The following is a 14,206-nucleotide window of genomic DNA, read 5'->3' on the forward strand; positions in this document are numbered from 1 at the left end:
CAGACAAACCCTCTGAAAAAAGGATGTAGCCTGTTTCTGACCCGCAAGGCTCTAGCTGGGACCTCTTTATGGAGGGAGCTTCTATTGTTACAAATGGTTTCTATAAAGCGCTCCTTTTTACAACTGCCGCTGTGGCGGTCCTGTCTGTCTGTCTTTTTACAACGCCGCTGTCCTCTTTGACCGATCGACCGTCATTTCCCCCCGCGTTGAACTCTGCAACACTAACAGAACCCTTAGCGCTGACCCGAAATACAGAGACTTCATACAAGTATAAGGGAGTCAAATGTGTGAGTTCTGGTTTCTTAGCCTTGCAGCAACAACAGAATAATAGATGACAAGATGCTTTTTTTATTTTTTAAAGAACCATGTGTGAGTTTGCACACATGGAGCGTGTCAGTGTCAAATGCAGGCTGGCAATGGGCCTTTAGTGTCCATTGTTCAAGAGCTCCGAAGAAGATCAGCGATGAGGCACAAAATCTCCTATCTGTTAGAACATAACTTGGCCACGACTGGGTTCAAGTCCATTGGAGTTCCCACGTGCCCCTCGGTTCCAAAAAGCCGACTCCACTCACAGGCTCACAATCCCCAGAGGTCTGCGGATACCTGCCCCCCCCCCCCCCTCGGGTCCCCTCTGCTCTGATCTGTCACCCCCCCCCCCCCCCCCCTCCCCCCTCCCAGCACTGAGAACCGGGCCTGTTCACCCCTGGGAAGACAGAGAGTGTCCAACCCAGGCAGGTAGAAGTTCGCCCAGCTATTAGTGTGGACCAAATCCCTGCTTACACACTGATGGCTCCTCTTGACTTGTCGACACACACGCACACACATGCGCGCGCACACACAAACACACACGCACACAGATGGTTCTAATCAGGCCTATAGGCCGCATGTCCTACTCCCTACTCGGCTCTGGCCAAGAAAACACTTCGGCTGCTGCAGCATCTGCTACACATTTAACACATGTTACTCTCCCTCTCCTCCTCTCTCTGTCATCTCTCTTCCCCTCTCCTCCTCTTCCTCTCCTCCCCTCTCACCCTCTCCATACTCCCCCATTAGATTCATTTCCATACATCTCTTAACCCCATGGCTTTGTTCTCCTAACAAGGTGAAGGGTTTTCCCTCCTCTCCCCTCCTCTGCCCTCCTCTCCTCTCCTGTCCCCTCCCCTCCTCTCCTCTCCTGTCCCCTCCTCTCCTCTCATCTCCCCTCCTCTCATTTCCCCTCCTCACCTCTCCTCTTCTTCTCTCCTCTCCCCTCCCCTCCTCACCTCTCCTCTTCTTCTCTCCTCTCCCCTCCCCTCCTCTCCTCTCCTCTTCTTTCCCCTCCTCTCCCCTCCTCACCTCTCCTCTTCTCCTCTCCCCTCCCCTCCTCTAATCTCCTCTCTTCTTCCCTCCTCTCCCCTCCCCTCCTCTCATCTCCTCTCCTCTTCTTTCCCCTCCTCTCCCCTCCTCACCTCTCCTCTTCTCCTCTCCCCTCCCCTCCTCTAATCTCCTCCCTTCTTCCCTCCTCTCCTCTCCTCTCCTCTCCTCTCCTCTCCTCTCCTCTCCTCTCCTCTCCTCTCCTCTCCTCTCCTCTCCTCATCTCTCATCTTCTCTCCTCACCTCTCCTCTTGCCAGTCTTCTCATCTCATGTACAAAGAACCATTATGGAGAACAATTCGCTAATAAGTACTGTTTTGATGTTGCTGGACGTAGAAAAATAGCAACATCTCTTCGCTCACGCTTGATCAGCAAGACTGCACTTTGAACAAAATTACAGTAATCAAAAAAGTATGGATTCACTAATCGTTTGTTTGGTTGTGCGTGGTTGGGTGGTTGTGTGTGTGGTTGTGTGTGTGTGTGTGTGTGTGTGTGTGCGTGTGTGTGTGTGTGTGTGTGTGTGTGTGTGTGTGTGTGTGTGCGTGTGGTTGCACATGTGTGGTTGTGTGTGTGTGTCCTAGTGGAGGAGACCCTGGTGCGTCTGGTGAACGGGTCGGGCGCCCACGAGGGGCGCGTGGAGGTGTTCCACGAGCGGCGCTGGGGCACGGTGTGCGACGACGTGTGGGACAGGAAGGACGGAGACGTGGTGTGCAGGATGCTGGGATACCGGGGAGCCAGCGAAGTCCACAAGACCGGACGATTCGGACAAGGTGAGAGGCCCAGAGGAGAGGGCACAGGACCCGTCCATCTGACACAGTGGCAAATGTGTTTTTTTTTGGTCAGCTCCTCATACCCAAACATCGGCCATGAAGGGCTGGGGGTACGTTTAAATTCAGCGAACGTGGCAAACGTTTGCAAACGATTTAAAACTTTTTTAATTTGTGTTCGCCGGAAACGTTTGCAAACGGTCTGAAAAGGTAGTTTGAGGTGATCAAAATGGACGCTGGACTGAGGGAAATGTAAATGTATGACTGAACGAATGAATTGAATTCTGGAGGCGCTCTGACTTAAGTAACGTTAAATTAGGCTGGAATACCGGGACTACATCCAAAATATATCATCCAGAAAATCAGCATTGATCACAGAAGGGCTCTCCGTTCAAATGTACCCGTTCAAAGAAAACATTTTCGCCACGGACGTTCGACTCTGTTCGCTGAATTTGAATGCAGCCCTGATTTCTTGGACGCGCATAAAGCCAATTCCTCGACCAAGAAGCGTGCAGATGCAGATTCTCCAAGGAATGTATTGCATACTCCCAGATGAGTCTTAGCTGTGTCTCCGAACCCAGCCCACAGGACAGAGATATATTGAGTGTATGATGTTTATGATGCGTTAAAGAAGTTATACTAAGCCCACACAGCCATTTACAGGTCACCCTCTTCAGGATTCGGTGTGTACAGTATATCACTGGTATTATGTGGGGTGCGTTCAACGGGGCTGACCATGGGACTTAACTATGACAAACTTATCTCATGAAAGTGTTTTTTTTACTAGTTTTTTTACTAGTTATTTTTTTTACCGTTTACCGTGACCGCTCTGTTTTTATGACTGGAATAAAGTACGCGCAGCTCTAGAATGCTGCAGATACGGAGATTGATATTAGCTTTTTATGGGGAGTACCTTGCTAGTAGCCAGATGCCATCAAACCATGTCCCAGTGGTCACATCCATCTGGTCCTCAGATGACCTACTTTCAATCTGTCATCACCTCTCATGACATCACCCTCCTCATCCACCATGTGAAGGCCATGTCAAAATATTATGGTGCATTTTTGCACTGTCTCACTGGTGAACACTCATGTCCGAATCCAAAAGTCATACGTCACCATAAATGGATCATTAATTCCTGTCATTGAGTGCCTGCAACAGTAATTGACTGTGGCAAGGTAAAACTCTGTCTGGTCAGGGTGACATCTGAATCTGGGTTTGTGTTTGGACCTGCTCTAGTCTGGACTGGTCTGCTCTGGGCCTGCTCTAGTCTGGACTGGTCTGCTCTAGTCTGGACTGGTCTGCTCTGGGCCTGCTCTAGTCTGGACTGGTCTGCTCTGGGCCTGCTCTAGTCTGGACTGGTCTGCTCTGGGCCTGCTCTAATCTGGACTGGTCTGCTCTGGGCCTGCTCTAGTCTGGACTGGTCTGCTCTAGTCTGGACTGGTCTGCTCTGGGCCTGCTCTAGTCTGGACTGGTCTGCTCTGAGCCTGCTCTAGTCTGGACTGGTCTGCTCTAGTCTGGACTGGTCTGCTCTGGGCCTGCTCTAGTCTGGACTGGTCTGCTCTGGGTCTGCTCTAGTCTGGACTGGTCTGCTCTAGTCTGGACTGGTCTGCTCTGGGCCTGCTCTAGTCTGGACTGGTCTGCTCTGGGCCTGCTCTAGTCTGGACTGGTCTGCTCTGGGCCTGCTCTAGTCTGGACTGGTCAGGACTTGCCCCAAACCTGTTTAGGAAACACATATGTGGCTGTTCTGTACTAAGGCTTTAGCCAAGTTTCCTGCCTCACGCGTTGATGCTGCTCCCAATATGCTGCTGTGTTTGGTAGCCGGTCTTTCTCAAATATGCCTTCCCCTCTCCAGGTCTACAGCGTCCTGGGGACGGGGAGGCAGTCAGAACACACAGAGAGAATGTTTGCCAACATTCTGATGGAACATGTTGCTCACACACACACACACACACACACACACACACGCTCAGAGTTTTGGACGTCTATGTTTCCGTGACGGCAGGAATAGTTAGTCAGTGTTCCATACCTCGCTGCTCCGGTTGGTCTTAAAGACCTATGGAATATACGACGCGCTCTGATATCTGCCCACACGTCTTGTCCTCCAGTTTTCTCTCAACATAGCTAAATTTAGCTTAATTTGGTTAGGCTAACGTTAAGCTGGGTTTGGTTAAGCTAAGCTAAGTTCAAGAATTGAGATAATATTAGTGTTACACGCATTTGGGAAGGAGGCAACGTTAGCTAAATCGTTTTTCAGCACTTTGATATTGTCTCTCAATGAAAAGTGCTTTATAAATATAATGAATTATTATTATTATGATTATTATTATTATTAGTAGTTGTAGTAGTAGTAGTAGAAGTAGTAGTATGTATGTATGTATGTATTTATTTCTAAGTATTTTTATTAATTTATTCTTACAATAGAAGGGTAAACGATAGTGCTTCTCTGGAACGCATCTACCATAACTACATGGAATACTGTACATTTGCAACCCTGCATGAACACACCAGCTTGCCTCGTCACAGACAAACACAAGGGCGATATATCAGAAGGAAACTTCCTTATTCCTTATCCTATTGGCCTCTAGCAGGCCTCCTCTGGCAGGCCCAGGGGTCAGTATAGAGGTCTCTCTGGCAGGCCCAGGGGTCAGTATAGAGGTCTCTCTGGCAGGCCCAGGGGTCAGTATAGAGGTCTCTCTGGCAGGCCCAGGGGTCAGTATAGAGGTCTCTCTGGCAGGCCCAGGGGTCAGTATAGAGGTCTCTCTGGCAGGCCCAGGGGTCAGTATAGAGGTCTCTCTGGCAGGCCCAGGGGTCAGTATAGAGGTCTCTCTGGCAGGCCCAGGGGTCAGTATAGAGGTCTCTCTGGCAGGCCCAGGGGTCTACAGTGTAGAGCCTCTGACTCGGTAGCACAGCGATGCAAACGGCGAACAGCTCTGCAGACATCTGTAAACTCTCACGAGAGAGCGAGGTGAGGAACAGGGAGGGACTGATTCAGGTTGATTGAAAGCATACCGTTCTTTTCTGTATTGTTCCCATCAGAGCTCCAACACCCCTGCTGCAGGCACGCCAGAAATGAAAACATGAAAAACAGATCTCACGTGGAAAATCACAGATACGGTCATAGATTTGCTTTGTCGGAACTCGAGAGACAGAGACATCATAATGAGTTATGAAGCTGTCCATGCTTGTTATTGAGATTAGCTTTTGATAGATGGTGTACACACACACTCCATATCTCGAGTGGGTTTCCTCGGCTCATAACTCCTTAAAAATGATTCATCAAGCATTTATGATATGCATATAGCTGTGGTGATTTGGCTTTGATTGATGTTTCTGAACTTTTCAGAACCACATTTATTGTGGGAAAGTGTACAGAACTGATTAGCTGTGTCACACAGGCCTTGAGGTGTTTAACCAAAAACGCTCTCTGTTGATACATGCTGATTCATGAGCTGTCAGGTTCCCCAACCTATTTTCATATCCCCTCGTATCCACTGTTCCTATCAACGAGTGCCCAGTATGTAATATATGTAATAATAATAATAATAAATTACATTTATATAGTACCTTTCAAAAAACCCAAGGACGCTTTACTTAGTGACAGAAAGAGTCAAGTCAGACAGACAACCAAGGCAGACCAAAACATAACAATAGATGTTCCTGAGGATGCATCCAGAGGTGGAAAGACATCTCTGCACATCCTGCCTCAGAGCGATCTGTCCTTCCCTCAAACTGATCTGTCCTTCCCTCAAACTGATCTGTCCTTCCCTCAAACTGATCTGTCCTTCCCTCAAACTGATCTGATCTGTCCTTACCTCAAACCGATCTGTCCTTCCCTCAAATCGATCTGTCCTTCCCTCAAACTGATCTGTCCTTCCCTCAAACTGAACCGTCCTTCCCTCAAACTGATCTGTCCTTCCCTCAAACCGATCTGTCCTTCCCTCAAACTGATTTGTCCTTCCCTCAAACCGATCTGTCCTTCCCTCAAACTGATCTGTCCTTACCTCAAATCGATCTGTCCTTCCCTCAAACTGATCTGTCCTTCCCTCAAACTGATCTGTCCTTCCCTCAAACCGATCTGTCCTTCCCTCAAACTGATTTGTCCTTCCCTCAAACTGATCTGTCCTTCCCTCAAACTGATCTGTCAATTGTAATGGAAATTACTGATCTAGTAAAAAGGATTTACCAAGATTCGCTCAAAAGGTTAAGTCCGGTTTATTGTGAAAAACATACGAGCGCAAGGACTTCCTGAACAACGCAACAGAGTGGTTTATTCAGCGAAGTCCCGATTATGGGTTTTGCTGTGCCTTATATGCAATCAAAACAAAGGTACGGTGCTTCCAGGATGTGATTGGCTACTCCATTGTACGTCATATGAAATGGCAGGCGTGGCCAAGAGTACAGACATGTGACATGAGAAAAAGGCGGCAATTGGGGACAAAGGATGACAAAGGATGGTTATTCTGTTGTAGACAGATGGCCTCCTGGAAGCCATTTTGTATGTTAGCACAGCTATGTGAATATTTGGGGGAGGTGATGAATTACAAAAGGAGTGAGAGGACAAAGGTTTAAGGTGTTTGGATGTAAATTCCACAACACCTTCCCTCAAACTGATCTGTCCTTCCCTCAAACTGATCTGTCCTTCCCTCAAACTGATCTGTCCTTCCCTCAAACTGATCTGTCCTTCCCTCAAACCGATCTGTCCTTCCCTCAAATCGATCTGTCCTTCCCTCAAACTGATCTGTCCTTCCCTCAAACTGATCTGTCCTTCCCTCAAACTGATCTGTCCTTCCCTCAAACCGATCTGTCCTTCCCTCAAACCGAATTTATACAACATTTCGTAAAATATTATTTTTTCCCTGCAACAAATATACCAGAGAAATTTTTCTCAAGTAAAATATGTCCAAGAGCCATAACAGGGAGAGAGATGGAAAGAGAGATACAATAAATTGAGAAGAGGGAGAGAGAGAAAGAGACATTGAGAGGAGAGACTGAGAGAGAGAGAGAGAGAGAGAGAGAGAGAGAGAGAGAGATTGGAAAGTGGGTCTGTCTGCGTTTATTTTCTCAGGCTCCAAGTACTTTCTTCATTGTAACCGATACCACAATAAAGCCCAGTGAAGACCTTTCCGTTACAGATGTCTCTATAACGTCCTCGGCGTGTCTCTCTGCCGGGGTCTCTCTAGAGCAGAGAGTGAGATGGGGACAGATTGACGGGAGACAAAGACAGAGACTCGATGGGACTTTACCCGAAAAACAAAGAATGAACGATGTTCAAAGGTTGTGCCTCAATCTCCCCCCCCCCACCTTTCTCCCTTTCACCCCCCCCCCCCCAGGTACGGGGCTGATCTGGATGGATGACGTGGCGTGCGTTGGGACAGAGGACACCATCCACCAGTGCAAGTTCTCCGGCTGGGGAAAGACCAACTGTGGACACGTGGAGGACGCGGGAGTGACCTGCAACACCACCTAGCACTCAACTCCACCGGCAGCGCACACACACACACGCACGCACGCACACACCACTTCACCAAAACACACGGGCACATACGCACACACCACACCACACACACACACACACACACACACACACCACTATTGAAGCACAGCGGCGGTGTCTGCGGATTTTGCCTTATCTTGGTGTGAACTTGTTGTTGGATGAGGGCGCTGTGTAAAATGTAACCACACCGTGGAAAATGTGTTTTATTCGCCACGGCTCTGTGTAACCAATCGAGCGTCGGCACCACAGGACTACCACAGGACTACGCCATCGTAACTCTGACCAGACGGAGCAGTAGTAGCCTACACTGAGGGACTCAATCGCCGCTCGGGGAAACCACAACTCTCGACCCTCCTCCAATCGACAACCAAACGGCGGATGCAAACCAACAGTTTGTCCCCTATGCATATGTACGTCACCGTCTCCTGCTTCGCGGTTCTCCATGTATACGGAACCTTCTACTGTTGATATATATTTCTCAGCCGGGCTAGATTCCACGCCTGTAACAGACGGTCCGACTCGGAAAGGGGTCAGTTGCGAATGAATGTTCGGCGGTTTGTTGACGGGCGCAGCGATGACAAGTAGAGGAAGAGAAGACGAAAGGACGGGACCAACGGGACAGACGGAACAAAGGGCCGCGCATTAAAGATGGAGGCCTCCGGTGGCTCCTCTCCAGGAGGATTTATGAATGTGTGTCAGAGTTCAGCCTCCGGAGCCAAACAGTGGTCTGGATCATCAGGGGACAGTTTTTTTCCCTCAGCACAGCTGGCTAATTATGTTCGTGCACCAGCCACCAGTTCATACACCACTCTCCTTCTCTCTCTCTCTCTCTCTCTCTCTCTCTCTCTCTCTCTCTCTCTCTCTCTCTTGCTTTCTTTGTTTGTCTTCTCCCCCCCTCCACCCCCCCCCCCTCTCTCTCTCTCTCTCTCTCTCTCTTCTTACTCAATATCTCTTTCTATTGGCCACGGTGGTTCACAGAGGTGGTTAAGAGACACATGCTGGGTTTATGTATGGAAACCCTGACTCTGACCGCGAGAGCAGACCGATGACAACCCCAGGGCCGGTTAGAGAAATGGGAAAATAAAATGAGAATGGTCAAACTGAGGTTTCCCACAGGAAGTGAAATTGACAGATAGAAACTCTTCTATACTGCTTGGTACTGTCAATGAGTGTTGAGTTGATGGCTACAGTCATCTCTTTTTTATGCAAATGTTTTAACATACACACACACACACACACACACAAGAACCTTAAGTATTTTTTGGTATGTCTTGGCAGTTCTGACAAACAAAACGCTTGGCTTCAGACAGATTTTCTGTTTATGGCCCTGGGGAGGGGGGAGAGGGTGTAACAACAGTGTTACAGACATGGACTCTCCCCGTTTACTAAGACGACAGCCAAAGATAACACCCCTCTCTCTCACTCTGTATATTTTCACTCTGATTGTTCTCGCTATGCCCATGGGAGAGGAAAAACACACACCAGAAAAGAGGAGAAGAATTTTATTTTTTTTGACAAAAAAAATCCTCAGAAATATTTTGTAACAAAACATGGTTTGGTGAAAATGTCTACCGCCACAGTTTGATCACTGTTGCAGCCTTGCTGTCTAAAATATGCAGCAGCTAATACCAAGGTGTCACAAGTCGATACAATATGAAGGGCTTGGAGCACAAGGGGTGTAAGTGGCATCTTGGACGAAAATTAGTTTTATATATCATTTTAAAGGTCTTCATGAGCTCTATCAAATGGTAAATGAATAAGGCCACTATGATTTTTACTTCTTGAAATAAAGGCTGAAAACAAAAAGGAAAAAGTGAAAACCTTCATGAATTTGGACCAAAATAGGCATAAGTGCACTAGCTTGACGCACAAAAGGTGTAAGTGCACTAGCTTGGGGCAAACAAGGGATAAATGCACTAGCTTTGCGCACAAGGGAGTCTCTGTTCCAGTATCACATATTTCTGAATGTCACTTACACCCTTAACAACAAATAAAAAGTAATAAAGTGATGGCGCACAAAAGGCGTCCTGTAAAATTCTGAAAATGCCACACCCCTTTTGCACTAATCCCTCGATATACAAGGCATTGCTTGACGCATTGATGCACAATACAATGTAGGCCTAATGTACATAAATACATAAACTGAGTTCCTGCTAAGGTCCTACTACCTAGCTGTGGACGCTCTCACCCCTGTCCTACTGGGAGCAGGTCTCGTACCGCATACAGTAGGCTACTCCCTTCTGATAGGCTACAGTACATCTGGTGCTTGAACTCTGAGCTTCTTCTAAAGAGCCCACCTATCAAATATCAGCACTGTGGACTGGTCTATTGAATAGCATGATGAGAGTGTGATGTGGTTTGATTGGTCACGCTATGATACGGTACGCTGCCCACACAAACTGCTCCACTACTTTGATCCGGCGGACGCCTCCGCTGATGGGCTTTGATCTGGCTGTGACGGGGACTGCGGGGACGAATTTGCTGGAGCGAAATGTTGTTCATTTAAATTAAAGTCATACTCAGAATAACCGTAATACTTTGGTTTTGACATATCAATGATAACATGACATTTTTTGCATTGTTTACATAACCTTCAATGATTAACCTCTTCAGGGAAATCATGAAATCGTCAATATCATTTTAGGAGATCCAGAACTCATTACAGTACAGTTTTGCGCCAATCAGACCTGATTTGCAGGAGCAAATTGGGCCCCTGCGAGGGGCTTTTATGCATGAGAGTGTAAATATGTTTCTCTCTGGTCCTGATTACACTGAGCTGGAGCGGCAACACCTGGATTAACATGCAACACATGGATGAAGTGAGCATAACAGAATACAGTAGGCTGTGTGACAGTACGTTTGTTACGTGAATAATATCCCTGTCTGGTTTTGTAACATTTTTTTCATGTACTGCTGATGTATTAAAGTGTACGTTTGTTTATACACATGGAGCTGGTTATTCCTGATTGAGCTGTGGTGAGGAGGAGGTGGGGGGGGCGGCTGAACGCAACGGAGTAGCAGTTGCCCACGGTGACTCATAGACATCAGAGGGACAGGTGAGGAGAGACAGGAAGTTGGGTATGACATCGCCGTGATCGACAGCTGAAGAACAATTACCGGAAAGTGTTTCCATGTGCAGGACAGGTATAGAAGTGATTGCCTCAGAATCGCACGCACTCAGACACAGGCACACGCTCTCTGTCGCTCTCACACAGACCCACAGACAAACACATACACAGGCCTCAGGAGTACCTGATCACCTCCACAAAACTTCTCTAATCAACATGGTTTAGCTTAGATACTTTAGAAGGTTAAACTGTAAAAGACCAATAGTGTAGACTCCATTTTTCATTGCCTTCTTCATTGCCACTCCCCCCCCTCCCTCTCGCTCTCTCTCTCTCTCTCTCTCTCTCTCTCTCACACACACACACACATACACACATACAGCCAGGTCACCATTCTTCACCATTGTTCAGGATTACCTAACTCAGAGAGAGAAAGAACAGCTCCAGCAATCAGCACTACTCAGAGCATTTATTTCCCAGGCCGCATTTTGAAGTACTGTGGTAGACTACGTTCCCCAGAACCCCTTGAGGCCATCTCTGGACAGCATCAGACACCTACACCCCCCCCCCCCTCCCCCCCTCTGTGGTTAACCAGACACTGAAGGGTAATACAAACTAGCATGGTAATCTACTGAGAGTTATCTCTGACCTCCGACCTGTACTTCCTGTACACACTGTTCCTCTTCCTGTGTGTCAGAGGACATGATTGAGTGCGGAGATGGAGATACTGGCTGCGTTCTGAATCACATACAGTACTTCTACTTCTTACTACCAGTACCTACTACAGCTGCCCTTAGAAAGTACGTACTTTGCAAGCAGTAGGCATCCAATTGGGACATACTACCTTGTCATAACATTGCGCCTTGAAATTTGCCCACATCCGTCGCTGTCCATAACGCGACATTCGTCTACAGCTGTCACGACTCGCACATGTGACGCACATTTCCGCTGCGCACAGGATTGTGGGTCAGAATAGCCAGAAAAGCCTGCTGGCTTGCATACTGCAAAATACGACGGGATGTAGTAGGACATCCTGGTATTTTTGACATACTGCATGTGGCATACTATGTATTGGGACATACTACATCCTGTTTTGGCATACTATATAGTAGGGTAGTATGCGATTCGGAATGCAGCCACTGTGAACTGTGCATGTTGCCCCCCGGATGTCTTCTTGGTCTAATGGTAGACCTTGAGGAGAGCAGGGTTCAATCCCTGAGAGTTAACCACTCAAAAGACATCCCAGCTAGCAGGGAATGTTCCCACAACATTGGGGAACATTCCCAACATGTTCTGATAATGTTTTCACATTCTTAGAACATTCTTAGAACAAATGATTGCTAGCTGGGATGTAATCATGGAACATTTTTGTTAAAAACAAGGTAGGCCTATAAACTATCAGAAAACCATTAGAGCCTACATAAGCTTTCCAAATGGTATAATAACAACAACAGCCTTGGTCTATTTAGTAACGGTTACTGGAAGCATTTCAGTGATGCATGTGTTTGTCTGTTTGTCAGAGGTTGCTGGATGGTCTCTCTGTGGGACCAACCTGAGGTTTGACCAGATTAAACTCTCTCTCTCCACCCCTCTCTAATTCTATAAACTCAACCGCAGCAGGAGGCTACAACCACAAACATGAGATCATTCCCCCCTGAGGATCATTTCAGCCGTTTGTTTTGTAACCAGGGACGGCCCCCTCCATATTACACTGTTCCCCAATATACTGTTGACCCTCGAGAGAAGAAAGGAAGACAGGAAAAAGCTTTAAAAACATGTCAACAATGGTAAAAACAACAACAACATAATCCATCATCATCATTACACAAGGACAGTGGATCAGCACATGGAGCAAGTTACACTGAGAGCCACAATCTACATGTGGAGTCACACCCTAGGAAAGACTTCTTAGGAGCAAGACCCTAGTATGGTTGTGAGACAGGCATTGAAGAAAGATCATCATATTATGGTGTTGACATCATGACATTTTCTAATTGTGACTGATGAGTTGTGAATGATCTTTAAAGCATGCAAGTAAATGTGCAGGCTCAATATTAAACCTTAAACTGTTTACTTCAACGTTCACACAATGTCATGAGACATTGAGACCTTTATTTAATCAAGGAAGACAATTGAGAGCAATGCTCTCATTTTCAATGTCGCCCTGAGTACAAAAAAACATGTACAGAAATATGACATACAATAAATAAAATAAGATAATATACAATACAACACTGTAAAAGTGCAGTTCTCTCTGAGAACGCCCTCTAAGAGAATTGTAAACTCTTTCACAGAGGTGAGAGTGTCCAACTTAAAGGAATAGTAAAGGGAAAATGCATGTGTAGCCCTGTTTTAAGGTTACTTATGATCATATACAATGGTTCAGATCAAAACATTGACAAAACTAGCACTTTTGAGAAAGTCTGATAATTGCTCTACCACCGTTTTGGTCATAAAATGGATGTGGGTGCATGGGCACTGTGAAAAATCATTTAAAAAACATGTTCAACTCTCAATTTCAAAGACAAGAAACTCACTAAAGTGTTAGTTGGCGTTCTGACATATAATTCGCCATAAAGTAAGATTCTAGTTCATCTGGAAAGGCTTTTTTAAATATTTAGCATAGAACTATTTAGTCGCAGCACATACGTGTGTAAACTTCCGCTTGAACTGATTCCGATCTCGCGCAATGCCTTGAAGTAGTTCCGCTTCCTGAATCCCCTCTGCGGATTGATCTACACATCTACAATGGTTGCTTCAATACAAGTCAATGGATTTCATAAAATGATCAATATTAGGATTCATACTTTGCGGCGAATTTGATGTCAGAACACCAATGGACACCAATTACCCCCTTGGTGAGCTTCTTGTCTTTGAAATCGAGAGTTTGACATGTTTTTGAATGATTTTTCAAGGGGCCCACCCACATCCATTGTATGACCAAAACGGTGGTAGAGCAATTATCAACTTTCTCGAAAATGCTAGTATTGTCAACGTTTTCATCTGAACCATTGTATATGATCATAAGTAGCCTTAAAACAGGGCTAAACATGCATTTTCCCTTTACTACTCCTTTAAGTGAGTCCTGCAACCTATTCCATTTATCCAGGGCATAGAAGTGAAAGGCAGTCTCACCTAATTTAGAGACTGTGCGCGGAATCTGTAGTCTAATACGGGATTGGGATCGAGTTTGATAAGTAATGTCTCTGGTGTTCAAAATTGAAGACAGATAAGGTGGTACCTTTCCAGACAGGGCTTTAAAGATAAATAAAAGACAATGTTGTTCTCTACGAAGGCCAATTCACTAATTTGTACAGGTCACAGTGATGGGTGTGGAACCCACAACCAGTGATAAAACTCAGTGCACTATGATATACAGCATCAAGAGGCCTTAAGGTGATATTTGCGGCATGCATGTACAGGGTGGCACCATAATCAAACACAGGCATTACTTATGATTGTACAATAGTTTTCTTGGTGTGAGTGGAAAAACAGGACTTTTTCCTGAACAGGAAACCAATTGT

At 46.3% G+C, this 14,206-nt stretch overlaps 1 protein-coding gene across 1 annotated transcript in view; it reads left to right on the forward strand.

The window, feature by feature from the left end:
• The window catches only part of scara5 (scavenger receptor class A, member 5 (putative)), a 53,595-nt gene extending 43,033 nt beyond the window's left edge, over positions 1-10,562 (forward strand). The window contains exons 9-10 of the mRNA XM_084454121.1: positions 1,935-2,123; positions 7,454-10,562. Of these exons, the coding sequence (XP_084310247.1) occupies positions 1,935-2,123; positions 7,454-7,590 (326 nt within the window). The 3' untranslated portion in view covers positions 7,591-10,562. The remainder of the gene's footprint in view (positions 1-1,934; positions 2,124-7,453) is intronic.
• Positions 10,563-14,206: the final 3,644 nt, after the last annotated feature.

Source organism: Borostomias antarcticus (genome assembly GCF_949987555.1).
Source record: "Borostomias antarcticus genome assembly, chromosome: 19".
NCBI classification, from domain to species: Eukaryota; Metazoa; Chordata; class Actinopteri; order Stomiiformes; family Stomiidae; genus Borostomias; species Borostomias antarcticus.